General features: G+C 52.6%; 2 protein-coding genes across 2 annotated transcripts; both read left to right on the forward strand.

Moving 5' to 3' along the window:
- The first annotated feature begins 216 nt into the window (after nucleotides 1–216).
- On the forward strand, nucleotides 217–16,788 carry RPAP1 (RNA polymerase II associated protein 1). Its single transcript, XM_070378200.1, is given in 26 exon segments — nucleotides 217–284; nucleotides 1,019–1,275; nucleotides 1,548–1,696; nucleotides 1,976–2,065; nucleotides 2,508–2,628; nucleotides 3,473–3,694; nucleotides 4,561–4,740; nucleotides 5,734–5,849; nucleotides 6,611–6,709; nucleotides 7,608–7,709; nucleotides 7,930–8,097; nucleotides 8,228–8,410; nucleotides 8,535–8,669; nucleotides 8,765–8,935; nucleotides 9,360–9,434; nucleotides 9,436–9,518; nucleotides 9,983–10,141; nucleotides 10,295–10,496; nucleotides 10,914–11,023; nucleotides 11,266–11,461; nucleotides 11,633–11,785; nucleotides 11,996–12,141; nucleotides 12,710–13,466; nucleotides 15,788–15,964; nucleotides 16,106–16,165; nucleotides 16,271–16,788. Coding segments are annotated over 25 exon segments (4,188 nt in total). The 5' UTR covers nucleotides 217–284; nucleotides 1,019–1,094; the 3' UTR covers nucleotides 16,424–16,788.
- Nucleotides 16,789–19,379: 2,591 nt separating this feature from the next.
- On the forward strand, nucleotides 19,380–27,642 carry LTK (leukocyte receptor tyrosine kinase). Its single transcript, XM_005911833.2, is given in 18 exon segments — nucleotides 19,380–19,437; nucleotides 19,627–19,770; nucleotides 20,439–20,528; nucleotides 20,624–20,892; nucleotides 21,117–21,273; nucleotides 21,349–21,411; nucleotides 21,414–21,544; nucleotides 24,544–24,631; nucleotides 25,356–25,605; nucleotides 26,134–26,226; nucleotides 26,546–26,611; nucleotides 26,799–26,834; nucleotides 26,836–26,923; nucleotides 27,017–27,114; nucleotides 27,219–27,310; nucleotides 27,313–27,435; nucleotides 27,537–27,602; nucleotides 27,605–27,642. Coding segments are annotated over 18 exon segments (1,950 nt in total).
- The last annotated feature ends 112 nt before the right edge of the window (nucleotides 27,643–27,754 follow it).

The following is a 27,754-nucleotide window of genomic DNA, read 5'->3' on the forward strand; positions in this document are numbered from 1 at the left end:
AGCTTGGGTGCTGGAGTGTAGCATACGGTTATCCCGGCCGGTGAGTGCGGGAGAGGGTCTGAGTAACTCTTTGCCTCTGTCACTGGTATTGTTTGTGTAGAGAGAGTCTGCGTAAAGCTTACTTGCAGGAGTACTTTCCTGTTCAAGCGTCCTGAACACCAAAACGGCAATTCCCTCCCAAGAGTGGGCGGAGCCGGGATGCGGGGCGGAAACTCAAAACCGGCGGCGGCGGAAGCCTGGCCCTAGCGGGGCAAGATGGCGGCACTCAGGTGATTCTAGATCAAGTAGGTGGTTTGGCTGGCGGGACGGACTGCAGGAGATCCCGGGAGAGGTCTCGGATACAGGGTATTTAGTTCTTTGTCGGAGCCTGCCCCAGTGTCTTTGGTCTGGCCAGGGGCGGCCGCGGCCTCTTCGATGCGGAGACCCTAGGCACGGCCCTCCATCTGCAGGCAGCATAGTCTGAGACTCCGTAGTTTCTCTTTGCTGACACGGGTGATCCTGGAGCACCTGCGACCGTAGAGCCCAGCCTTTTAGGGCAGTTGTGGGGCCTGACAGAGTACAAGTCATGGACTGCTTTGGTGAAATTTATTACTAAGTATTTTATTGTTTTCAATGCTATTGTAAATACAGTTGTTCTCTTAATTTTGTTTTCTGATTGTTCTTTGATAGTGTGTAGAAATACAAGTGATTTTTATATATCAATCTTTTATAGCCCAAGGTTTTTAATAATTTGAATACTTTTAAACCAGGCATGTTCCCACCAGTCTGATACTAAATCACCACTGCCTGGCTCTTGAAAGCATTTTTCTTAGGTCCCCTGTGGTTGTTTCTGAGTTTTTATCATCCACAGATTATAAACAACCTAAGTTGGCAGTAAATACTGTTGCTGGACTGTTGGAATAAGGTATGAATGAGGAGGAATGAGTCCACATGAACCCAGGGGAAAGGAGCCTTCTCTGATGCACAAAAAAGAATTGAGGTTCAGTTGCAGAGGGCCTATTATATTTATTGCTTCTAGGGTGAATGAGAGTGAATTCCCTATGCTGAAGCAGTGCTGGAAAGAGTTGAACTAGGGAGGCAGCTGGAGTGTCAAGATGCTGTCAAGACCAAAGCCAGGGGAGTCGGAGGTGGACCTGCTGCGCTTCCAGAGTCAGTTTCTTGCAGCTGGTGCAACCCCAGCAGTACAGCTGGTGAAGAAAGGAAGCAGGAGAGCTGGGGATGCCAACCTGGAGCAGCCTCCACTGCAGGATCATCGGGATGTGGTGATGCTAGACAGTGAGTGGCTGTGGGTATGCGGTTGAAAGGAGAGAGGTGCAACCTCAGGGTCTGTGGCTGGATTGCCCAGAACTGCGGAACTCTGTTGCTGCAGCCCCATTTTACATATGAAGAAACTGAGTCCAGAGAGATTAAATACCCTACCCAAGGTGACATAGCTTGAGCCAGGGCCCCACAGCAGCTGCCTTTCTTTCTTTGGCTTCGCTCTAGCCCTCAGTCTCTTCCTGGGAAAATATGAGTAATCTCACATCTGGGTTTTTTTCTTTTCTTAGGTCTCCCAGATTTACCCCCAGCTTTGGTTCCTGCTCCCCCAAAGAGAGCCAGGCCCAGCCCTGGCCATCTCCTGCCTGAACATGAGGACCCTGAAGAGAGGCTGCACAGGCACGATCAGCACATCACTGCTGTCTTGACTAAGATTATTGTGCGTCTCACCCTGGTTAAATGGAGCAAGGCATCCTGGGGCAACAGGAATGTTGGGTGTGGGTGGTGAGCCTTACTGAGTAGAGAGTGATTCAGAAAGATGGGACTCCATCCCTCTGCAGTCAGGTTGGGGGCTGGTTTAGAATCACTGTGCCTTAAGAAAAGTGGGTTCATGACTCCTTAGGGTGAGGTTCTAGTCATACAGTACTAAGGTTAATGGGATAGCGTTGAGCTTGGAGATTTGTCTGTATCTTTACTGCTTTGTACTTTTTTGCTGCAGGAACGAGATACAAGTTCAATGCCTGTGAATCTGCCTGTGTCCAGTGGCGTTGCTTTCCCTCCTGTATTCCATCGCTCACAGGGGAGACAGGTAAGCAGAGGTCACCTTAGATGGTGTTTAGGGGACAGTCATGTGAGCATCATAGTCCATCTTCCCCAGGTAGATAATCTTAATAGTGATAAACAATTCCATTGTTAAAACAGCACAGCACTAAGTATTTTATATGCATTACTTCATTTAGTCCTCATAATAGCCATATAATGTAGGCATCGTTATCTCTATTTTTCAAATAAGAAAACTTATAGCTTGTCCTACACCACACATCTAATAGAAGAGCCAGAAGTCCACCCCAAGTCTGTCACACTTCAAAACTTGTGCTTCTATGGAGCCTTGCTTTTTCTGAGGACTAGGGTTTGTGACCCTTGGAGATTAAGTAAGTCTCTTGTACCTCTTTGTTCCAGCAACATCAATAGGTTGAGAAGAGAATAGGGTAATGAGCATCTGTCACCTGGGTTTTCTTTTTGCCCTTTAGGGGAAGCCAGTGACAGCTGGTAAGAGAAGCATCTTTGCCCAGGAAATTGCAGCAAGGAGAGCATCTGGAGCCAAGGTCTCACCAGTTAGAGAAGTTGAATCTATCTTGGACCCACCAGAGAGTGAGTGGGGATTGAAGAGACTTGGTCTAAGCTTTTTTGTAATACACAATCATCGAGTCATCTCTGGATATTCATCTTTCCTGCTTCAAACCTGAAGTGCATTTGAGCCATCTAAAGAGGAGCTGTCCCATACTCTACTGAGAGTATTGAGTGTGGGCAGCTTGGGTCCATATCTGGGTCTTAGGTGCAGGCAGAGGACAGGTCATTACTTGACTATAGGAGAGAAAAAGGGGATAGAAATGTCTGGTGTGTGTGTGAGTGCATGTTAAGTTGCTTTAGTTGTGTCTGACTCTTTGTGACCCTGTGGACTGTAGCCCGCCAGGCTTCTCTATTCATGGGATTCTCCAGGCAAGAATATTGGAGTGGATTGCCATGCTCTCCTTCAGGGCATTTTCCCAACCCAGGGATCAAACCCAAGGCCTCCTGCATCTTCTGTACTGCAGGTGGATTCTTTACTGCTGAGCCATCGGGGAAGCCTGAAGTGTCTTTTAGAGGCTGTAAAATAAAGATGTAGGCCAAAATTCTTTAGGGATGCAAATTACTAGAGAAAAACTGGGGGCAGACCTCTAGAAGCAGACGTCTGCCTAGGCATCAGAGAAGCGTCAGTGGGATGTTTCTGAGGGAAACCTCATGTAAATCCAAGGGGGAAAATGAATACATCACCCCAAGCCAGGCCCAGAGTGCCTGGAGTCATGTGTCATATCCGGGGGGAGGGGGAGGTCTCCACTCTGTGCCTGGGTAGACTCTGGGACCTCTCTCTGTCTCCAGAGCTAATGGGATTAGAGAAGAGGCCCAGGAATTCCAGTTGGAGTGAGGCAATGAACTAATCATATCCTTCTTGCAGGTGCTATGACCTGTGAGGCACTTACACCTAGGGAGTGGGGCAGCCAGCCTCCATGGAACGGCTACAGCTTCCAGGGACCCCATCTGGTGACAGGGAAGGGGCTCAAGAGCCAGGAGGCTGAGCAGGAAGCTCAGACCATCCATGAAGAAAACGTAGCGAGACTGCAAGCCCTGGCTCCGGAGGAGATCCTGCAGGAACAGCAGCGATTGCTGGCTCAGCTTGGTACGGGTACCGGCCTTTCCTGCCAAGACTGGGCCAGGAAGGAATTACCATTTATTGAGGAAGGCTTACTGTGAGTGCTTTTCATTCTGTCCTCAAACTGTACCTGTGAGGCAGGTGGTGCTAACCTGATTTATTTAATGAAAAATAAAACTGAGGCTCAAAACTTTAAGAAATTCTCCTCCAGGTCACGCAGCCTGGTACCACATCCTGTTAAGGAACACGTATGTGATATAAATCCAGGTCTACCTGGTCTCATGAGTTGTGCTTTTAACCAGTAGATCATGTATACAGTACAGGTGTAGTGTGGTATACACTGTATTCTGGCTGTACTCTAGTACAGCTGCAGGGCACTCTGTTTTATGTGAATTATATGCTGTGCTGTATTACACCTCCCTCCTAGTTTTTGGACACCAAAACAGTAGTGTCAAGTCAATCTTATTCCAAACTATGTATCTAGCACTTACATAGAGCATAGCATATATTAGGTTTTTAGTGAATATTTATGCATAAGTAAATAAATAACTAAAAGTGAGAAACTAGTCCCCTAAATGCCTTCTTTTTGGCCCTAGTCAACATTGATTCATTTATTCTTTAGCCCCTTACTTTGGGCCTTGACCTGAAGCCAAGCACAGGGATGGGCAGAAAGGCCTGGACCAGAGGACTGTGAAAAATGGAGGGATAGGTGGGTAGGCAGGTTCCAGTGACAGATGTGGGTCACTGAGGCTGCAAGAGAGCCCAGGGGGCACATACCCTGGCTGGGAAGTGCCTTGGCACCCACACACAGGCCACATTCAGCAGGTTTGGTGTCTGTTGGAGGCTGGGAAGGGTATGCCTCCAACCACTCCCCTCTCCATGCTCTGTTCTAGATCCCAGCTTGGTTGCCTTCTTGAAATCTCACAGCCGTACCCGTGAGCAAGCAGAAGAGAAGGCCATAAGGGAGCAGAGACCAGGAAGACCCTCTGCTGAGGTCACTGGAAAGGAGGCCATTGCACCAACTTCTGCCAGTGTGCCCAGGCAGGAAAATGAGCTGGAGCCAGAAACCCCAGGTTTGGAGGAGGAGGGGACTTTGGAGGAATGAAAGCAAAGGAAAGTATTCCTTCTCCCTGGTCTGGCAGATGGGAAGAGAGAGAACCTTCTATGTCCTTGAACGTGTAATGCTAATCCTCATGCTTGGCTTGAAATCAGTCTTCATTTGCTCATGCATATATTCTTCCTGCACACACTTCCTGTGTTCCTGTCCTGTTAACTGCTCCTTCTCCCCCTTCCCCAGTAGGAGACAGCACAGTATGATGGCTGAATGGCCCCCTCCCCCACAGACCATCTGCCCCTTGCCTTTGCAATAGCTGCCCCAGCTCTGGCTCCATCCATCCCACGGTTCTCTCTGCCTCTGCTCTCTCTGATGGCAGGATGGTGGGAGAGGAAGGGTCTGATGCAGGTCTTGTGAACAGGCCAGGCCTGAAGCAGAAAGGCCAGTGGGAGCACTCATTTTCCAGGAACTGGATTGCTTTATTAGTGATTAACAAAAGAAGAATTGAATTTGGAGAGCCCTAGGAACCTCCTGCTCGGGGATGTGCTCCAGAACAGCTGAGCAAGTTGGGTGGGGCTTGGGTGGGGAGAGGAGGAGGCGGCAGCAGGTGTGGTCTCAGTGTCTTGCTCTGCTGAAGTGTGGCTGCCCACTCCTCACTGTCTCCACTCCCCTGCTCCTTTGGAAGGTCAGTGCTAGAGTGGAGAACTGGGTTTCCCTGATATCTGTGGTCCTCCCTTCCTTGTTTGCCTCTCTCTCCTTTCTTCGTTATCTCCTCCTCTTCCTCTTCGCCCTCTCAGCACATCTTTGGGGTCAGCAAGGGGCTAGAGCCCAGGACAGGATGTCTGCCATAGTAATCATTCCAGGCCGTGGGCTGTGCCGTTAGCCACAGCTGAGGGCAGAGGCTGCCAGACCCTTGGGCAGAAGTGGATGTGGCAGCCGCTGGACACCAGGGACCCCAATGGATCAGCAAGCTGAGCCCCTTAGGGAAACTACTCTGCTCCCATCTCCCTAGCTCTGGCCTTGCCAGTGACTCCCCAGAAAGAATGGCTGCACATGGACACTGTGGAGCTGGAGAAGCTCCATTGGACCCAGGACCTGCCTCCACTCCGGCGGCAGCAGACGCAGGAGGTGAGGACGGCCCGCTGGCCAACGGGCGCAGTGGGGTGGGAGGCGTGGAGGGCCCGCTGGCCAACGGGCGCAGTGGGGTGGGAGGCGTGGAGGGCCCGCTGGCCGACGGGCGCAGTGGGGTGGGCGTGGAGGTGGGGCGGGGCGCAGTGGGGTGGGGGGCTGGCCCGCTGGCGGCGGGCGCAGTGGGGTGGGAGGCGTGGAGGCCCGCTGGCGGCGGCGCAGTGGGGTGGGGCGTGGAGGGCCCGCTGGCGACGGGCGCAGTGGGGTGGAGGCGTGGAGGGCCCGCTGGCCGACGGGCGCAGTGGGGTGGGAGGCGTGGAGGGCCCGCTGGCCGACGGGCGCAGTGGGGTGGGAGGCGTGGAGGGCCCGCTGGCCGACGGGCGCAGTGGGGTGGGAGGCGTGGAGGGCCCGCTGGCCGACGGGCGCAGTGGGGTGGGAGGCGTGGAGGACCCGCTGGCCGATGGGCGCAGTGGGGTGGGAGGTGTGGAGGGCCCGCTGGCTGACAAGGGTGCAGCAGGGTGGGAGTGAGTGGAGCTATTGCTCTTGCACCCAGAACTCGGGCCCTCCTCATCCCTCGAGCTGGAGAAACTTCTCTGTGCTCACCCCTCTCTTCCTGCCTGGCCCCTCAGGCCAGAGGATCCCCACTTCGGGTCAGAGGTCCAGGCAGGACCTAAGTCCTGAGAGGCCTGGGGTTACAGTGAGGAAGGATGTGAGGAATTCACTGCTGCCCCAGTGCATAGTCCTCTTTCTCTACCCATTAGAGGATGCAGGCCCGATTCAGCCTTCAGGGAGAGCTGCTGGCCCCCGACATCGACCTTCCCACCCATCTGGGCCTGCACCACCATGGAGAGGAGGCGGAGGTGAGGCTTGGGCTCCAAGGAATACTGGACAGTTCTCAGCAAGAGCTTTTAACAACCATATGGAGAAGGGCGGCTGCTCAGCTGCCTCGACCCTCCAGTGCGCCCATTCTAATTCTTGATCCTGCTGGTTCTAAGGCTTGAAATCTTTCTCCGCGTTCTCTCACACTCCAGTCAGTCGCCAGAACTTGCCAATTCTGTTGTCAGCTCTCCACGTTGCTTCTTCCATCCGAGCCTTGTTCCCTCTTGTCTGCTCAGCCACCATGTCTTCTACTCACTCTGTCCTGTGGTGTGCTCCCCCATGGGATTGCTGTACTGATTTCCTCTGACTCCGTTCAGGCAAATCTTGCCTCAGAAAGTTTCCTTGCTCCGGAAATGCTCCCAGAATAAGGCCCTGGCTCTAAAACCCTGCAGAACAGCCCTTTCCTCCATCTGTCCCTGCTGACCCCACAGCTCTGCCTCCCTCCCTCCTGCTGCACATTTGGCCACCTTCCCCCACACACACCCCCTCTGCTCCTGGACTCCAGCACGCGGTTCCTGAAACCTGCTCCAGGGAAGCCTTTACCCTTCACTCCATGCCCGGCCATCAAGGGCTCTATCCGCTCACTGAGACCACATCACTTTTCCAGGACCGCTTCTCTCTCCTGTGCTTTAGTTGCAAATTAAACACTGATGACTACATTTCACCCCAGTCTGCCTTAAGCTGTGGTTACTTGTGCAAGTCTTATTTTCTTTACCAGTTTGAGGATTCATGGAAAGCAGAGGCAAGAAACATCACTTACTTTTCTTTGTCTTCGCCTTGACACCCAACTCCATGTATGGCAGATGGGGATTGCCGCGTATTTATTAATGGGTGCTGCCCTGCGTCTTGGCTCCTTCTGACTTCTTGTCCCTGTTCCAGAGAGCGGGGTACTCCCTTCAGGAGCTCTTCCACCTGACGCGCAGCCAGGTGTCCCAGCAGAGAGCCCTAGCGCTGCACGTGTTGGCCCAGGTCATCGGCAGGGTGAGTGGACTGCCGGCCTGGTCCTATCCACCCCCCCTACCCCTTAGACTCTCCCACCCCTTGCCCATTTCTTTCTGACTCACTGGTCCGTACCCCAGCTGTCTGTGGGTCACACTGGGAACAGGTCAAACCAGGGTCCTAGATGGGCAAGTGAAAGCCCTAGGATGAAGACTCGGTACCTTCAGCAGATTCAGCAAGGTTTTCTCCTCGTGCTCTCAAGGCCCAGGCTGGGGAGTTTGGGGACCGGCTGGTGGGCAGCGTCTTGCACCTCCTTCTGGATGCCGGTTTCCTCTTCCTGCTGCGCTTCTCCCTGGATGACAGAGTGGATGGGGTCATCGCAGCTGCTGTCCGGGCTCTTAGGGCCCTGCTGGTGGCCCCTGGAGATGAGGTACAACATGCCGAGGAATGAAGCTTCGCGGCCTTGTGGTCCTTACTTCCCCTGCTGGGCCTGCCCTCACTGACAACCTGTTTCCTGACTCGATCCCTTCTTCCTCTTTCCACCCCGACTCTCCTCTCAGGAGCTCCTCGACAGCACCTTCTCTTGGTACCACGGAGCACTGATGTTCGCTCTGATGCCCAGCCAGGAGGACAAGGAAGACGAGGACGAGGACGAAGCACCCCCAGCAGAAAAGGCAAAAACTAAGAGTCCTGAAGAAGGAAACCGGCCTCCATCTGACCTGGCCCGACATGACATCATCAAGGTACAAGCGTGCAGGCAGCTGTACCAGTCCCGTGACCTCCAGGGCAAGCACATGTTGGGCAGGAGGGGTCATCAAGGCCTGGGGCCCAGCTGCATTTGGCAGCGGGCTTGTGTCTGAACCTCAGGGGCTTCTGGCTACCAACCTGCTGCCTCGGCTGCGCTACGTACTGGAGGTGACCTGCCCAGGACCTTCTGTGGTCCTTGACATCCTGACTGTGCTCATCCGCCTGGCCCGGCATTCCCTGGAGTCAGCCACAAGGGTGAGAGACAGGAGGCAGGGACTGGGCAAAGAGCCTCGCTGGGCCTGGCCTCGCCCCTCAGCCGCCCACGTCCCTTTTCCTCCTGGCCCTCACAGGTGCTGGAGTGCCCTCGGCTGGTAGAGACTGTGGTTCGAGAGTTCCTGCCCACCAGCTGGTCCCCCATGGGGTCGGGGCCTACCTCCAGTCTACACAGAGTGCCTTGTGCTCCTGCCATGAAGCTGCTTCGTGTCCTGGCCTCGGCCAGTAGGAATATTGCTGCCCGGCTGGTGAGCAGGACACAGCAGGGGATAGGGGCTTGAGACAGAGCTAGGTTGGGGGCTAAGCATGGCTCTTGTACTTTTAGGCAGCCCAGTCATGCCATCTTTCTCTTCCTAACTGTTTCAATTCCTTAAAAGTACAACAGAAACCCCCAGAAAGGGGCCTATTGTATCCTGTAGGCTTGCTTTGCACTCATTAGAAAGGCTCCCTGTTCCCTGCACCCAGGCCAGGAGGGCCACATACAAATAAGCACCAAGCGGCCTTGGCAAAGGTCCCCCAGCAAGTGCCCGCTAACAAGAAGGCAGGCAGGAGGGCGGAAGGGAGGGATGGATGAGGTAGTTTCACCTGAGCCCTGAACTATGACCCTGTGGCACCAGAGGGTCCTGGAACAGGGCTCCCAGTGATCCTGATCCCTGGACTCTGCACCTCCAGCTGAGCGGCTTTGATCTCCGGAGCCGCCTGAGCCGCTTTATAGCTGAAGACCCCCAGGATCTGGCCTTGCCCCCTGGAAGAAGCCGAGACACTGAGCACTGAGGCCTTCCGCCTGTGGGCAGTGGCGGCCTCCTATGGCCTAGGCAGCGACCTTTACAGGTGAGAAGAGATGACGGTAGGCCCCTCAAGACCCCTCCGGCCCTGCACTCTGGCCTGAACTGACGATTCAGCCTTGCTCGAGGTCCAGCCTCAGAGGGAGGCTGAGCATGAGGAAGAGGTGATTCTGGGAGGAATTAAGACAGCTGGGGCGTCAGGGCTAGCCACGGGGGAGTGGAGCAAGGCTGGGTTAACCACATTCTGTGCATCACGGCATTGATATCTGGGTGAAATCATATTGAAATTCCCTGTAGCATGTAGTGTGGAAGCCTTGAGGGGCTGCCTCCCTCCCCCCAGCCCCCAGCCTCCCTTGAAGCCTAACAGAGTGCCCGGCCCAGGCCTCCCTCCTGCTCCTCCTCAGCCAGCCTGCAGAGGCCCCAGGGCAGGCCTTGCTCCGTGTCTTCTGTCTCTGTCTCCCTCCTCACACTGAAGGGCGGTCTTTGTCTCCCCCTCACCACCACCACCAGGGAGCTATACCCTGTGCTGATGCGAGCCCTGCAGGATGTGCCGAAGGAGCTCAGTAGCCCCCCGCCTCGGCCCCTCGCTCTGCAGAGGATCGCCTCGCTGCTCACCCTCCTCACCCAGCTGACCTTGGCAGCCGGCCACATCGCCCCTGAAAACAATAGGTAGGCCCTTGCCCTGAGCTTCCGGTGGAGAGTCGTCCTGCTGGGAGCTCTGGGATCAGTGGGAGGGCTCCTCCACAGAAAGAGGGTGGCTGGAGCCTAGAGGGCGGTCTGGGCAGCCAGATCCTCACCCGGCCCCTTTTGGCTCTCCTGTAGTCACTCTGCTGAGGCCAGTCTGTTGGCCGGCTCTTCCTCAGTCACTTGGACACAGGTGTCTGGGCTCCAGCCTCTCGTGGAGCCATGTCTCAGACAGACCTTGAAGTTGCTGCCCAGACCTGAGATGTGGAGTGCCCTGGGCCCGGTGCCCACTGCCTGCCTGCTCTTCCTGGACGCCTACTACCAGGCCTGGAGCCAGCAGGTGCGTGTTGCCTACTCGCCTTCCCCCTGCCCTGCCTGTGTCTTAGCATTCTGCCCTCTTTCTCATGTCTCCACCTGTCCATACCTCCCTCTTGCCACCTTTTCCGCCCTCCACCTTTTCCCTCCTACCATTTTTCCTCTTTCCACCTTCACATCCAGTAGAGCTTCCAAGGAGCCATGTTGGCAGAGGCCAGAGAACCCCAAATAGCAGCTTAGCCTCCCTGGAGCCGTTATAGTCTCTCATGACCCCTGCCAGCACAACCTCAGAGTCTTCTCTCCCTCCAGAAGGGTCAGAAGGCAGAAGCCTCTAAACACTGACTCTGGGGATCTTGGAATCGTAGGCTCGGCCTGAGTGCACAGGATCTAGGAGGATGGGGGCTCCTGGGCCATCAGCTCAGTGAATCTCATGGTTTTCCAGCCAGGCCTGTGCCCAGAGGATTGGCTGCAGGACATGGAGCGCCTGTCAGAGGGGCTGCTGCTGCCCCTGCTGAAACACCCTTCTCTGGGCAGCCTGTGGGATTCCCTGGGGTATGTACTATGTGTGTGGTGGAAGTTGGTGAAGGGAGGCAGTTTTGCTCCTTGTGGGGTTCCTGAGTCTAGCTCCCTGGTCCATTCAGCTTGAGGGAGACCTGAATCCCTAGTAGGCAGCAGCTGGGGGCTCCAGGGAACATGGGCCCTGTCTGCATGGCCACCTTGCCACTGACCTTGGTCACAGACAACCCAGCACACCTCAGACCAGAGCCCCCTCGGCTTCTCCACTCTGCCTCCAGGTGCTGCTCCCCTCTGTGCAACCCACAGTCCTGTGCTGTGGCCCCCGAAACTATCTCCAGCCTCGTGTCACTGGGCTGTGTGGGGGGCCACCCCCCTCTCAGTCTGGCTGGCTCAGCTTCCCCCTTCCCGTTCCTCACGGCCCTCCTGTCTCTTCTTAACACCCTGGGCCGGATCCACAAAGGACTGTGTGGCCAGGTGAGTGCTGGGGGCCAAGATGGCAGGATTGCGGGGGAGGGCACCCCTTGGGGAAAGGAGGCCTGTTTTGTCAAACCCTCACTTCTGAGTTTGGCAGGGGACGGGCGGCCGGGGAGCCCCAGAAGGCATCGAAGTCACCTTCCGAATCTGAACACACTTGCTCTTCCTCAGCTGGCCACCGTACTGGCTGCCCCGGGACTCCAGGACTATTTCCTGCGATGTGTGGCTCCTGTGGCCGCTCTGCACCTCACCCCCTTCTCTGCGTGGGCCCTGCGCCACGAGTACCACCTGCAGTACCTGGCACTCACCCTGGCCCAGAGAGCGGTGGGTGCCCCTAACCCCCCACCGCCCATGAACCTCATCGTGCCTCCCTGGAACATGTGCTGCTTCTAACAGGCCATGCAGCTCCTACTTTGCTGAAGACATGCCCAGAACCTGTGCCTGTTGGCACGTATTCTCTTCCTCACTTCTGCTCCCTATGCCCCCCTCACCCCCTCTGCCTCCTCCTCCCCCTTCCCCCTTTTCTGTCCACAGGCAACACTGCAGCCACCAATGTCAGGCACCGACGCGGCCCTCTGTCATGGCATGGCCTTGGCCCTGCTGGGCCGGCTGCTGCCTGGGAGTGAGCACCTCGCCCATGAGCTGATGCTGAGCTGTGTGTTCCGGCTGGAGTTCCTCCCGTAAGTCCAGGCTTGGTAGCATCAACTCAGCCCTTTCAAAAAGCTGCTGTGGTGGTTGCCAGAGCAGCTCTGAATTGGGAACCAGAAGACCTGGGCTTAATTTTCTTTCTTCCATGGATTACACTTGGCCTGTCTTGAGTTTCCGTTTCCTCATTAGTCAAGTGAGGATGAGGATAACACACTAGGGTATTATTATGAGACTTCTATGACTGTATGGCTGGAAAATGGTTATAAACTAGCTGTACACTTGTAAAACTAACAGTTACTCAGTGTTTACTCTTTGTCTCGTCCCCCTAACTATATGTCTCTAATTATTTAACCCGTACCATGAGATGGGTATTATCGTCATTATTATCATCCCCATTTTACTATGCGGGAACTGAGGCAGAGTTCTGTAAACGAGCACCTAGGTAACTGTCTCTAGTGTCCATCCTCTTAACTGCCATGTGGCTGATTATTAGGGGGACAGGAAGCAGCAGGATTGGACCTGGGAGCCTCTGGGAGGCCCTGGAGAGCTGGTGGCCTTGTGGGTTCTTGCCCTCATTTTTGTTTTCGGGTTCCGTTACAGAGAAAGAGCCTCAGGGGGTCCAGAGGCAGCTGACTTCTCCGACCGGCTCTCCTTAGGAAGCGGTGGAGACCTTGGATGTGGGCGAGGGGCTCTCCTAGCTCAGGCCTGCCAGGACCTCCCCAGCATCCGCAGCTGCTACCTGACCCACTGCTCACTGGCCCGGGCTAGTCTGCTCGCCTCCCAAGCCTTGTACAGAGGGGAGCTCCCGCGAGTCCCAGCCTTGCTGCTCCCTGTGCCTAAGGAGCCGCTGTTGCCCACTGACTGGCCTTTTCTGCCATTGATTCAACTCTACCACCGGGCCTCAGACACCCTCTCGGGGCTCCCTCCTGCTGACACTGTGGGCACAGCCCTGCGGGCCCTGCAGTGGGTGCTTGTCCTGGAGAGCTGGCGCCCCCGGGTGCTCTGGGCTGTGTCTCCTGCTGCCCGCCTGGCACGGCTCATGTGTGTGTTCCTGGTGGACAGTGAGTTGTTCCGGGAGACCCCAATACAACGCCTGGTGGCAGCCCTTCTGGCCCGGCTCTGCCAGCCTGAAGTCCTACCAAATCTCAACCTGGATTGCCCACTTCCTGGACTGACATCTTTCCCGGACCTCTATGCCAACTTCCTGGAGCATTTTGAGGCTGTCTCTTTTGGGGACCACCTCTTTGGGGCTCTGATTCTCCTGCCGCTACAGCGTCGATTCAGCGTCACCTTGCGCCTCGCCCTCTTTGGGGAGCACGTGGGTGCCTTGCGAGCTCTGGGCCTGCCACTGACCCAGGTACTTTCTCAGTCCAGTAGGACCCACCTATGGGCATCCTGTCCTGGGCCTTGGAAGCACTCCTGAGCAGCGGGGTGCTTTGGTGGCCTGAGGTTCTTTATCTTACCTCTTGGGGGCTTTGAGGAGATGAAAAAATACATGAAAAGGATTTATCATGGTAACTGGCATACCACAGGTGTTCATTATTACTAATGGCACGGTTCCTTGCTCCTGAGGTGCTACAGTGTAGACGAGAGATGTACTGAAACCAGTATAGTTCTCAGTTATTCAGATTCTAGGTGTTAAGTCAGGATTCAGAGAAGGCAAAGACCAAAGTGGATTTTCCATGAGGAGAAGGTTTTGTGGAAGAAGTGGGAATTGATCTGGACGCAAAAGGTCGGGTAGAATTTGGATTGTTGAGGAAGGACAGAATGTACCTATTGGAACAGCATATGCAAAAGCTCAGAGGCAGGAAGAAATGTGATAGGGTGGGAGGAGGAAGGAGTCACACAGATACCAGCCTGGGAACTTGGATATCAGGCTAAGGAGTTAAACTTGTAAGCCATAAAGAGTTCCAGGCTCTTTTAAGATTTGTTTTTTTATTTCCATTACAGCTTATTTTGATAAGCTTGAAATATAAACATTTTAGTACATGTATAACTATGTATAAGTATAAATGTATAGTTTAGATAAAAAACTAAAATATTTTTAAGAATTAAAAAAACATTGTAGAGAATTCTCTGGTGGTCCAGTGGTTAGGACTCTCACTGTAAAAGGCCTGGGTTTGCTCTCTAGTCAGGGAACTAAAATCCCACAGGCTGTGCAGGCTGCAGCCAAAACAGGAAAAAAAAAGATAGATTAGTAATAAAAATAATGTTACCGTTATCCATAATCCTACTGCCCAGTGGTGACTTTTGATTTTGATTTATCTTTTTCTAGTCTTTTTATTTTTTTCCACATGGCACAGCATGCAGGATCTTTCTTCCCCAACCAGGGATCAAACCTGTGCCCCTTGCAGTGGAAGCACAGAGTCCTAACCAGGGAATTCCCTCTACCCATTTTCATGGATATGTGTGTGTGTGTATATATATCTCTCCTAACCAGGGAATTCCCTCTACCCTTTTTCATGATATATATATATATATATATATATAGGCAGCACTGTTGCTCTGTGAGAGCTTTCTCTAGTTGTAGGTGAGTGGGGGCTACTCTTCGGGCTTCTCATTGTGGTGGCTTCTCGTTGCAGAGCACAGATTCTAGGCATGTGGGCTTCAGTAATTGTGGCTCAAGGGCTCTGAAGCACTGGCTCAGTAGTTGTGGCACAGGGACTCAGTTGTTCCATGGCAATGTGGAATCTTCCTGGAACAGGGATCGAACCTGTGTCCCCTTGCATTGGCAGGCCAATTCATATCCACTGCACCACCAGAGAAGTTCTTATGTGTATACATATTTTTATAAAATTGGGATCACCACATAATGTTTTCTTAATTTAATGTTATAAGCATTTCTCACACTATTAAATAGCCTAAGAAATCAACATTTTTATTATATAATAATCCACTGTGCAAGTAGGTCACAGTTTATTAGAACCCCTTAGTGGGCATCAAAGTTTGTTTCTGATTTTTTGCTATTTTAAGTAACACTCTGATAAACACCACTGGACATAAACACATAATCATTCTGCATGGAATTAAGAAAGAATAATTTTTTAGAAAAATAATTATTATTCCAAAGAACATGAACTTTTGAAAGGTTTGGTAATAGAGTTGAGCAGCTGCATATGACATTTTGAAAGTTTCAAGCAGATTAAACAGGCAGTGGTGGCAGTAGGAATTCACAGCTGCTTCTCAGTTTCCCAGTTTCCACTGCTTTCCAGCTCTTTAGTCTTTTTTAAAAAAATTTATTGGTGTGTAGTTGATTTTCAATATTGTGTTTCAGGTATACAGCAAAGTAAATCAGTTATATATATACATGTATCCACTCTTGTTTTAGATTATTTTTCTGTATAGGTTGTTACAGAATTCCCTATGCTATACAGCAGCAGTTTCTTATTAGTTATTTATGTTATATAGTTGTATGTATATGTCCCCATCTCCCAATTTATCCCTCCCCCCCCGTCCCCTGGTAACCATGAGATTGTTTTCTACATTTGAGAGTTTGGTTCTGTTTTCTAAATAAGTTCATTTCTAGCTCTTTAGTCTTTAACCTTTGTCCCTTGTGATAGAGAGGGACGGATCTCTGCCCTCAGGATTTGGTTCATATGACCATCAACCCTCCACCCCATTGTCCACTGATACGCATCATGCCCTCACCCTCAGCATGTCTCATATCCCCTGTCACAGCTGCCTGTGTCCCTGGAGTGCTACACGGCGCCTCCTGAAGACAACTTGGCCCTCCTTCAGCTCTACTTCCGAGCTCTGGTTACTGGTGCACTCCGTCCACGCTGGTGCCCTGTGCTCTATGCTGTGGCTGTGGCTCATGTCAACAGCTTCATCTTCTCCCAGGACCCAAATAACTCAGTAAGTTACATCCCCATCTCCAAAGGGAGGAAGGGGCCTGCAATTGATCTGGGCCAGCTGGGGAGGAGGGGAGGGCCCAGCCAGGCCAGCGATAGGTACCTTCTCTTGGCCTGGTACCACCTCTTCTTATTCTGCTTCTAGGACGAGATCAAGGCTGCCTGTAGAAGCATGCTGCAGAAGACTTGGCTGCTGACAGATGAGGTGAGGGGGGCACATCTTGGAGGTGGGAGAATGGAGGGTGTTGGGGAACAGAGGTCTCAACAGGATCTCACTACCTGCTACATAAAGTTTCTTTCTTCTCTGCAGGGCCTTCGGCAGCACCTTCTCCACTATAAGCTTCCCAATTCTGCCCTTCCTGAGGGTTTTGAGCTGTATCCCCAGTTGCCTCCTCTGCGTCAGCAGTACCTTCAGAAACTAAGGATCTCAGGGGTGCTCCCAAATGGGGTATCAGATACCTAGTATAGCTGCTGCAGATGAAGAGATGGATACACTCTCCTGGAGTTACCAACAGATACCTGGCCAGAGAGAAGGGCTTTGTGTCCTCAGAGTGGGCAGGAAACAAAAAGAGTAGAAGGACTGCTTTCCTGGGAGGAAGCAAGCTTCTTGACCTGTTTTGGAGCTGGGTGAACCTACCTGTATATCCTGATAATTGGAGCCCAGAATCTGGGACTTCTGAGGGTCTGTACTGGGAGTGAAGGGTGACTTAGCTATGTCCCCTTGGGGACAAGACAAACCAACTATACCTCTCTTCCTCTGCCTACGCCCTGGCATCAGTGTGTATGAATACTGGAGCTGGGCATTAAAATGAATTTTTTTTAATCTTCTGGGAATGTGATTTGGACTGGTTTCAGATATACTAGTTCAGGATTGGTATCAAGGGATGGGTTATCCCGGGATCTTCCCAACCCAGGGATCAAACCCAAGCCTCCTGTGGTGGTAGGTGGGTTCTTTACCACTAGCGCCACCTGGGAGGCCTGCAGCTTGTCTCCTGTGGCCTCATTTCCATAGTTGCTATCCTGAGAAAGAGAGTCCAAAAATCAGACTGGCGCAGTAGCTGTCTGTCTTGGATCTGTTTGGGCTGCTATGTTAGAATACCACAGGCTGGGTGGCTTATGAACAACAGATATTTATTTCTCAGAGTTCTAGAGACTGGGAAGTCTTCCCTGATAGCTCAGTTGGTAAAGAATCCACCTGCAATGCAGGAGACCCTGGTTCAATTCCTAGGTCAGGAAGATCCACTGGAGAAGGGATAAGCTACCCACTCCAGTATTTTTGGGTTTTCCTTTCAGCTCAGCTGGTAAAGAAAACACCTGGAATGTGGGAGACCTAGGTTCGATCTCTGGGTTGGGAAGATCTCCTGGAGAAGAGAACAGCTTCCCACTTTCAGTATTCTGGCCTGGGGAATTCCATGGCCTGTGTAGTCCATGCGGTCACAGAGTTGGACATGACTGAGCTACTTTCACTTTCAGAGACAAGAAAGTCTAATATCAAGGTGCTCGCAGATTTAGTATCTGGTGAAGACCTGCTTCCTGGTTCATAGACAGCTCCCCCATGGCAGAAGGGACAAGAGAACTCTCTGGGGCCTCTTATTTTTGGCCACACAGCTTGTGAGATCTCAGTTTCTTGACTAGGAATTGAACCCAGGCAATGGCAATGAAAATGCTGTGTCCTAACCACTAGGCCACCAGGGAACTCCCCTGGGGCATCTTTTTATAAGGGTACTAATCCCATTCCACTCATGAAGGTGAAAACCTCATGACTTAATAACTCCCTAGTGGCACCACCTTCAAATAGGCTCAATATGGAGATTCAGTTTCAACATATGAATTTGATTGATGGTGGGTCTGGGGCGGGGTATGGGTAGTGGGGTTCTATATAGTGAGGTTCTACAACACCTCTTCCACTGTGGACTTTAGTGATGGTAGGCAAAGACTGGGGAGGATTGGATCAAAAAGTAAACTCTGGTTCATCAGTTTCTCTCTTCCTTTTGGCACCTCTAGTTTGTTCTTATGTCTGAATTCCAACACTAAGCTTTCTTAGTGTCACTTGCTGTGTGAAATTATAATCATTGTGTTTACAGGTCAGGGTGAGAGCCATGTGCCATCAGTAGGTAAAGAACCCATCCCCTATAAACGGAGCTGCTGAATACAGAATTAAACTGTATGTTGTACTGAGCAACTCCCATATTTATGAAACATCAATAGTTCTCAAACTTATGTGAACAAAAAAATCACTTGGACATGGTGTTGAAACAGATCACTGGGCCCTACTGCCAGTGTTTCTGATAAAGTAGGTCTAGGGTGAAACCCAAGAATTTGCATTTCTAACAAGCTCCCATCTGCTGCTGCTGTCCAGAACCAACCACGCTTTGAGAACCATCGGCTTATAGGGACCTTGTAAAGTAAATTCTGTGACCTCATAGTAAGAGTTAAAAAAAGACATAAGTGCCAGACGTTTTTTTTTTTTTTTGAATCACTGTAGTGTCTACAACCAGCACTATACATTCAGAGATTACCAAGTAGCTAACTACTATAACTTCTTTTTTCAGTATTTTTTTTATTAGGTCTCAGCCTTCAAAATTGGTATTTTGAGAAAAAAAAAAAAAAAAAAATGAAGACACAAAACCACCTGATGGAGTGTGGCCCTCTCAGTTATCGGGTGCCTTGTGGTTACAAAACAACTTCCCTTCCTATGTTTTTGCAAGTGGTAGAGAAACTCCTTGAGTTGTGATCTCTTCACCAAACCCAGTTCACTACAGATGCTAGTCTTTTTTTCCCTGCAGCACAGCATGCAAGGTCTTAGTTTCCCGGCCAGGGATTGAGCCCATGCCCCTGCAGTGGAAGCACGAAGTCCTAACCACTGGATCACCAGGGAATTCCTGGCACTCTGGTCTTTTGATATCAGGCCCAGGCTTTTCACCAAATCGTGGAAGTTGTGCACAGAGTTGACATAGGCAACAAAACTATACAAGTGAATGCTTGACATCCCAGGGTCTGAGCTGGGGGTAGTCAGGTCAGCTTTAGGACCCAGCGGTCTCCAGTAAGAGGCAGGACATTCCTAAAAGCAGCAGTCTGAGCCTGCAACTCTGGCTGCGGCGGCGGGCCAGTCCTCTTCCTTCAGCTGCTGCTGTGTCTCTGGTAAGTGCCTTCAGGCAGTCAGGGGACCATAATGTTACAGGCAACTTCCTAGACTTGGGGGTGGCAGACAAACGGGGTTCCAAGTGGCTCCTGCAGAGGCCTTGAACACTTTAACCCTTGCAGCCAAAGCATGGGGAGTGCAGGTAAAGAAATGTGGTGGGTGCCTGATCCCAGGATCCAGATATCTGCTGGGGAAGGAGGGACAGGCCCTGGGTCTCAGCGTGGCATGGGAGCAGAACCACCAAACTAAGTGGAGAGGAAAATGGGGGCCCTGAAGGATGGACCTCAGTGCTGTGCCCAAGACATCCACTGGGAAAAGCTCTCCGGGGAAGAAAAGTGAGCACACATCACCCCTACCCCACCCCAGTGGGCTTTTGGCAACCAGAGTTGGCTTGGGCAGCTTCCAGGTGCTAGTATGTCCCAGCTAGGTTGGGATAGGGGTGTGGCTGCGAGAGGCTCTCCATCTGCCCTCCTGTTAACACATGTGCCCTCTCCCAACCCTGCTGTCACCTCATCACCTTTCAGGTGCAATTCTCTGCTCCAGCTTGGGGTCCCAGGCACCATTTCCCCCATCCTCATCCTTGCTGCCACCAGCTCCAAGTCCCTGGGACCCAGACATCACCACCCTGCCTAGCAGCTTTGAGCCAGCCTCTCCCATAATTCCCTCAGGTGAGCTCTGAGCTCCTTCCTCCTCCTCCTCTGCTCTCCACTCTGTGTGGGGTCCCTCAGGCTGGGGCAGGTGCTCCTGACCCTTTCCTCCCTCCCTGCTTCCAGGCGCTGAGGGGTGTTGGCTCTTCTCCATCTGCAGGGCCAGGAGCTGGCTTGGGCCCAGGACCACACTAGCAGCAGTGTGGTGGTAACAGTGGGGGCCCTGGGACTCTGAGCAGTTGTGGTAGGCATGGAGTGCTGGCCAGTATCTATAAAGAATAGATACTGGCAGAAACAGGAGTAGATGTGGGCAGCAGCTGAAAATCTGAGGTTCTGTGGCCTGGGGAACTAAGGGTACCTGTGCTCCACTTTGAGTCTTGGTGTATCCTGCAGTGACAAGCAGCTTTGTCCCTTCCAGCCAAACCCTGGAAGGGGTGGCAATAGTTGCCATCAAGTTAGCTATTCCCAGGAGCCTGTTCCTGCCAAGTGGAGTATTCATAACCAGCGGCTGCTGCAAGAGGTGGCTTGAGCCTCCCTCACCATCTCCATTAAGCCTCTTGAAATAAGAGCAAAATCTAATTTTATGGTTTGCACACCTAGTCTCCGCATTCCTTCAAAATACACAATATCCCCTAGGTCCCTCAGATAAGAACTTCTGGAACCTCCTCCATCACTAATCTCTACCTTAGGCGGGCAGGCTGAGGACCAATGGTCAAGGGCCAGGGACTCAGAGCCCGCTTTCCGCAGGATCTCAGCCCATGGCGCCTCGGGCAGCAAAGGTACCAATAGACACCTATCACAGGCACATGGAATCTTGTCTCTGCCATCTGCTCCCTTGGTTGCGGGAGAACCGCCTTACATCCTCGTGGGGCAGCTGGGAGAGGACGCCTGTCTGGAAGGAAGCGGAGCGGCTCAAGCGCCCCACAGCAGGGGCTGGGTGGAGCGAGGGGCGTTTCTCAGGGTTCAGACCTCAGCACTGGGAGGGAAGGGCCCAGGCCTCCACCGATTGCAGCACCGGCACCGGACTTCCCGCGGGAGAGTTTCCGAGCTGTTGAGGAGAGGGCGGCGACGAATGGGATCGAAGGGGTCCCAGGGTCATGGCGCTGGGCAGGAGGTGGTGGGGGCGCCACCTACGTCTTTCGGGTTCGTGCTTCCCTCCGCGCGTGCTGTCCCGGTCTCCGGAGCTAGGCGTTGGGGTCCTTCCCACCGAGCGCGCACTCACAGGATCTCCTTGGCGTCCCCAAAGCCGTGGGCCTGACTGCGAGCCCCTATCTTTACTCTAGTCCCTGGGGCGCGAGCCCTCGCCCAGCGCCCGGCTTCTCATTCGGCGGCTGGAGGGCGTGCCCCTGTGTGTCGCTGCCGCGTAGCTGCGCACAGGTGAGCCGAAGCCGCTGCTGGTGGCGGCCGCAGGAGGCGGTCGGGCGTACGTGAAGCCGCAGGACCGAGGGGGAACTCAGACCACCGCCCAGAAACTAGAGAACCGCTCGGTGGCGCCCAGGAGCAGCTGAAGAGGCGGGGCGGCAGGTGAGGGCGCGGGCTGCGAGGACCGGAGGCCGTGCTTCCCGTCCCCGCGGCCAGCCACCCCGTGTCTCTCTACAGGTGCAGGGGGCTTCTGGACCTCGCGGGCCCCCTACACTCCCCGCCGGCGAGTCAGCGAGGAAGGGGTCGGGGCAGTCAGGGCAACGCGGAGGTCTGGGCTAAGCTTGGCTGGGGGGCAGCCGGCGGCTTCGCGGGAGGTGGCGGCAGCGCTGAGGTGCACCCTTGGGGAGGGCAGCGGGGCAGCCCCGAGAGTGAAGTAAGGTTACAGCCTTAAGGACAGACCTAGTCCCTCGGAAGACAGTTGGGAAAAGTGTTGAGCCTGCCTTCCAGGCCAGAGCAGGTAGAGTAATAAATATCAGAAAAAGAGGTCGGGTAGGTTGCAAAGCACACGTGCAGACTGTACTCCCTCGATTTTCTTTTACATCCAGGATCTTTGTCAGCACAACATGTCCCATCCTTGATCTGTAGCAGTCCCAGGAACTTAGAGCTGGCTGCGTTAGCAAGCTGAGCTGGGAGGCAGAGAGGCAGGGGTAGTATAAGTCAGCAGTTCTCAGAGCATGGTGCCTGAGCCATTAGCACCACCTAAGTTGCTAGATCTTCACCACCAAGATAATCACGATGGTATGATCACTCACCTAGAGCCAGACATCCTGGAATGTGAAGTCACGTGGGCCTTAGAAAGCATCACTACAAACAAAGCTAGTGGAGGTGATGGAATTCCAGTTGAGCTATTTCAAATCCTGAAAGATGATGCTGTGAAAGTGCTGCACTCAATATGCCAGCAAATTTGGAAAACTCAGCAGTGGCCACAGGACTGGAAAAGGTCAGTTTTTCATTCCAATCCCAAAGAAAGGCAATGCCAAAGAATGCTCAAACTACCGCACAACTGTACTCATCTCACACACTAGTAAAGTAATGCTCAAAATTCTCCAAGCCAGGCTTCAGCAATACGTGATCCGTGAACTTCCTGATGTTCAAGCTGGTTTTAGAAAAGGCAGAGGAACCAGAGATCAAATTGCCAACATCCGCTGGATCATGGAAAAAGCAAGAGAGTTCCAGAGAAACACCTATTTCTGCTTTATTGACTATGCCAAAGCCTTTGACTGTGTGGATCACAATAAACTGTGGAAAATTCTGAAAGAGATGGGAATCCCACACCACCTGACCTGCCTCTTGAGAAACCTATATGCAGGTCAAGAAGTAACAGTTAGAACTGGACATGGAACAACAGACTGGTTCCAAATGGGAAAAGGAGTACGTCAAGGCTGTATATTGTCACCCTGCTTTATTTAACTTCTATGCAGAGTACATCATGAGAAACGCTGGGCTGGAGGAAGCACAAGCTGGAATCAAGATTGCTGGGAGAAATATCAATAACCTCAGATATGCAGATGACACCACCCTTATGTTAGAAAGTGAAGAGGACCTAAAAAGCCTCTTGATGAAAGTGAAAGAGAGTGAAAAAGTTGGCTTAAAGCTCAACATTCAGAAAACTAAGATCATGGCATCTGGTCCCATCACTTCATGGGAAATAGATGGGGAAACAGTGCAGATTATTTTTGGGGGGCTCCAAAATCACTGCAGATGGTGACTGCAGCCATGAAATTAAAAGACACTTACTCCTTGGAAGAAAAGTTATGACCAACCTCGATAGCATATTGAAGAGCAGAGACATTACTTTGCCAACAAAGGTCCATCTAGTCAAGGCTATGGTTTTTCCAGTGGTCACGTATGGATGTGAGAGTTGGACTGTGAAGAAAGCTGAGCGCCGAAGAATTGCTGCTTTTGAACTGTGGTGTTGGAGAAGACTCCTGAGAGTCCCTTGGACTGCAAGGAGATCCAACCATCCATTCTGAAGGAGATCAGCCCTGGGATTTCTTTGGAAGGAATGATGCTAAAGCTGAAACTCCAGTACTTTCACTACCTCATGTGAAGAGTTGACTCATTGGAAAACACTCTGATGCTGGGAGGGATTGAGGGCAGGAGGAGAAGGGGATGACAGAGGATGAGATGGCTGGATAGCATCACTGACTCGATGGACATGAGTTTGAGTGAACTCCAGGAGATGGTGATGGACAGGGAGCCCTGGTGTGCTGCAATTCATGGGGTTGTAAAGAGTCAGACACGACTGAGCGACTGAACTAAACTGAACTGAACTGAAGTTGCTAGATATACAAATTCTCAGCCTCCCTCCAACCTCCTGAATCAGAAGTTTAGGGGAGGGCCCCATTATCTGTGTTTTAGTCAAGTCTCTAGGTGATTCTCATGTACTCCAGAGTTTGGAAACCACTGCTATAAAGAAATGGAGCCTTCCTGTCTGTCTGGGCAGTATTGTTCCTAAGTACTTTATACACGTTATCTCCATTGTTGTAGAAGTGGAGCATGTGGGTTGGGCCTCTTCCATTTTATAGTTGAGAACATGGGATTAAAGAGGTTCAGACAGACAAGGAGCAGCCAACCTGAGCCAGGCTTGCAGATTCCAGCTATTATTTCTTCCCACCTCGCTGGCCCCTCAGCTCCCACCTGCCATCCGGCAGCACTAGTACTGTGATGTGAGTGTAGACAAGGCCACACTGGGGTTTCCACGGGGAGACTCCGGCTTCCCTGCTGTATAAGCCAGCTTTCCGTCTGTGAGGAGCTGTATGCTCCTCTTCCTTCCCCCATTTCATAGCCAACCCTCTATCTCAGTTTCTGGCAGGGAGTGATGCCTCAGAGACTGACATCACCTGGACTGATGAGGAGGGTGCTGTATTTGTCATACACCCCAACAGTGAGCTCTGCCTGCAGCTTCTGGCAGGTATTGGCCCCTATCCCCCACCTTTCAGCCTAGTCTAGCCCTTTTCCTCAGTCTCTCCCATCTGACCACCAGCTCTGCCCTGTGAACTACCCAGTCTTGCACAACTCAGGAATACTTGGGAGCTGGGCTGTCACTTGTGATGTCAGAATGGGGCATTCTGGTCTGCTTGTCAAATTATCTCTTGCTCTGAATTCTCTTCAACAACCTGCAAGCTCAAGAATCCCAGAAAAGGAAGCATACAAGCTTGACAGAAGTCCCCCAAACTCTCCCACCCTCTCTAAATGCCTGGCATTGCTCCTCGTTCCAAAGTTCAGGGCTAAAATTAACCACGAGACTGGAAAAAGTACATACGCCCCCACCCCCACCCAGCAATATCAATTCTTTTACTCATTGTCATGGAGAGTCACGGAGAGGTGGAGATTCAACTAGACCTCAATTGCTGCCTTTGCCTTTTGAAGATCTGCCAATGCCAGGCTGAGTTCCAGTTGGCCAACTGCACGTGCCCAGAGGGCATGGAGCTGGCTGAGGATAACGTCACCTGCATGGGTATGTCCTGCCTGTGTCTGAGGTCTGGACTTGTGGGACCGTGGGAGGGGATGAGCACTAGGGCACTGGGAAGGATATCTGCTGTGTGCCAGGCACTGTGCTGAGTATTGGCCAGGGGATTAGAGGTGTATCAGTGCATGCTCTACCTTCAGGAAGCATGTAGTCTAGTGTGGTAGGGGAGATACTGATTACTGTCTCTATGTATGTCTACATTTATATCTAGATATCTACCTATATCTTGTAGTGACAGTTGCCATGGGAGGTGTAAAGTGTCTTAGGGGTGATGAGGAGGGAGCAGTTGCATTCATTTAGGATAAGTGAGGAAAGCATCATGGAAAAGTGAACACTCGAGCTGAGTCTTGAGGCATCACTAAAAGTTGGGGTAGAGGGACAGAGAGGAGTTTCCCACTGGAGGACCTGCCCACCCCCTCAGGCCTTTTGTTTCTGATGGCGGCTGTGGTGGTGGTCTTGACACTGAGCCTTCCTACGGTGTGTGGGGTCCTGATTCTGGGTACAGAGCACCCAGCAGGCATGGCTGATTTCTTCACTGAGCCAACAGGCTTCTGTGGGGTCCCAGGGGCAAACAGTTGATTTCAAACCTCTACTCCCAGGAGAGAAGTGGCAAACTCCCCTAGGGTTCTAAAAAGTAGAAGTACGTGGGGAGGCCTGAGAACAACATTTATCTTAATGGGCATCTGGAGAGGTGTCCTGGGCAGGGGGGCAGGTCAGGGCGGGCCTGATGGGCAGGTAGAGAGTATGCCAGTGTTCCTCCCACCCTTGGTGAACCATAAGAAGTGGCAGGATCCATGGTGGATGAAGCTGCCAGGCCTTGAGCTCCAGATCATCAAGCTTTACATCTCCACCATAAGGACAATCCCCAACCCCTACTACTTCCAGGTGAGGCTTGGCCCAGCCCAGTCCTGTATGCTGCCCCCAGGGCTTACGGAGGTTTCCTCAGCCAATTTCATTCTGCTCAGCTGAATCCTCTCCCTCCTTCTGAGAGCCTATGCACTCTGAATCCCCAGCCTCCATCTTGCTCCCTGCTGTGGTGAATTATGGGTCCCAGTGAGCATCTCATCCAAACCCCTTGTATAGAGGAGATGGAGGTCAGAGAAGCCCTGAAAGGGGAAGTAACCTGGCAAAGTCAGCTGTCATCCCCAGTTCTGGGATGGTAGGGACCCTAAATATGATTCTTTGGCATAAGGATTGCCTTCACCCCAGAGTGTCTGCAGGGACCCAAGGGAAGACTTAGCACAGAATCCCACCCCACCACCTTACCCCACACCTGCCCTTTCTTCTGCCCTGACTCTGCCCTGGTCACCGTCACCCCTGCAAAGCTTGTCCTTGGGGACATGCCATGATGCAGAGAGCTCAGACCTTGAGAGAGGGCCAGTTGAGCATATGGAGGATGAGCAGGGGACAGGGGAGGTTAAGGAGGCTCTAGACCCTCAAGGACGCTTCCCCAGACCCAACCACCCACTCCCTTCCAATCTGCCTTTCTGCAGAGCCCTGGCCCGTGGTGTCTTTGGAGAAACCTATGAGGGACTGGTAATTGGCCTTCCTGGGGACCTCAGCCTTCTGCAGGTGACTATCAAGGTGAGAGGGGTGGCGCTTCTGACTGAGAGTAGAAGAGAAGGGTCTCTGAGGAAGGAGTCACGGCTGGAGATAGGGTCAACCCGCCCTCTAGAAGTGTCCGGGGTACTCAGGAGCTCTGTTGCCTTCCTCCCTAGAGAAAGTCGCTCAGTCAAGTCTGACTCTTTGTGACACCATGGATAGTCCGTGGAATTCTCCAGGCCAGAATACTGGAGTGGGTAGCCTTTTCTTTCTCCAGGGGATTTTCCCAACCCAGGTCTACCGCATTGCGGGCAGATTCTTTATCAGCTGAGCCACCAGGGAAGCCCCTCTCCCTCCCTGGACTCTGCCAGAACTCTGCTGTCCACAGGATTGGCTGGATTTCCTCACTGGGGAGCTCATCCTGGGGTGCACCCAGGGCAAGGCGCAGAGGTGCAAGTGGGAGGGAGGCACCCAGACCCACCTGCAGAAATAGTTTCTCTTCACCCTGGGGCTGAAAGGTAGCAGCTCTAGGGACCTAGAGCTCCTCTCCAGCCTTGTGGAGCCTAGAGCATGATTTCTCTCCCTGCTGGTGATAGGGTATATGCACTACCAGCGAGTTCAGCCATCAGAACATCAGAATACTGTGAGTACATCAGGGCTACCTCTGGCCTAATTCTGCTGGAGTTGGTGTCTGGAGGGGCCATGAAGGGTTTCCTGAATCAGAGCCAGCTGCAGCTGGTGTGACCCTTTTCCAGCCCTCTAGGCTCACCTAAAGACCTGTTCATGGGTCCCCAAACCTGTATGGTCTGATGTGTGTTCTGCCTGACCCAGGCCCAGCCATCACCTCTGGGCATGCAAGACCTCCTTCAGCTGGCTCGGGACATAGCCAAGGTTTGCTACTACCTGGAAGAAAATCACTTCATCCACAGGTCCGAGTGATCTAGCCCTGGGGACCTCCAATCCTGCTCCCTCCCCAAGGAATAGCCCTTTTACATAACTTTTAAAGAAAAGATCAAGGCTGGAGTTCTGGCAGTGATTTTTTTGCCTGACTCTGCTGAGCCACCAGGAACTGCCTGCTGAGCTGCACTGGATCCAGCCAAGTGGCCAAGATTGGAGACTTCTGGATGCAAGCAATATCTACAGGTGTAGGACCTGGGCATGTGGTGCTCCAAGGGAGTTTACCAGCACCTTCGGACCATTTGAAGCCTCCCTGGAGGGCATTTTTACATCCAAGACAGACTCCTGGTGATAACATGCACTCCACTACCTTGGGTCACCTCATGTGAGGGAAAGGGAAGCTGTTCCTGATGGGTTCCACTGCACTCGGTTCCCCCCACGTGTGATGCAGGTCTTTAAATGCTGCTCTGGGAGATCTCACTGGGCTATATGCCCTGCCCTGGGTGCACCAGTCAGGAGGTGCCGACTGTGTCATGGGGCAGGGGAGTGGGGGTGGATGACTTTGCCCTCGTTTTGCCAGCATCTTGGAGCATCTTCAGTACAGCACTCGGGTGTGCCACCTGACCTGACCCAACCATCCTGGACTTGGGGACCAGGAGGGAAACCATAAAA

Source organism: Bos mutus, chromosome 10 (assembly GCF_027580195.1).
Source record: "Bos mutus isolate GX-2022 chromosome 10, NWIPB_WYAK_1.1, whole genome shotgun sequence".
NCBI lineage: Eukaryota > Metazoa > Chordata > Mammalia > Artiodactyla > Bovidae > Bos > Bos mutus.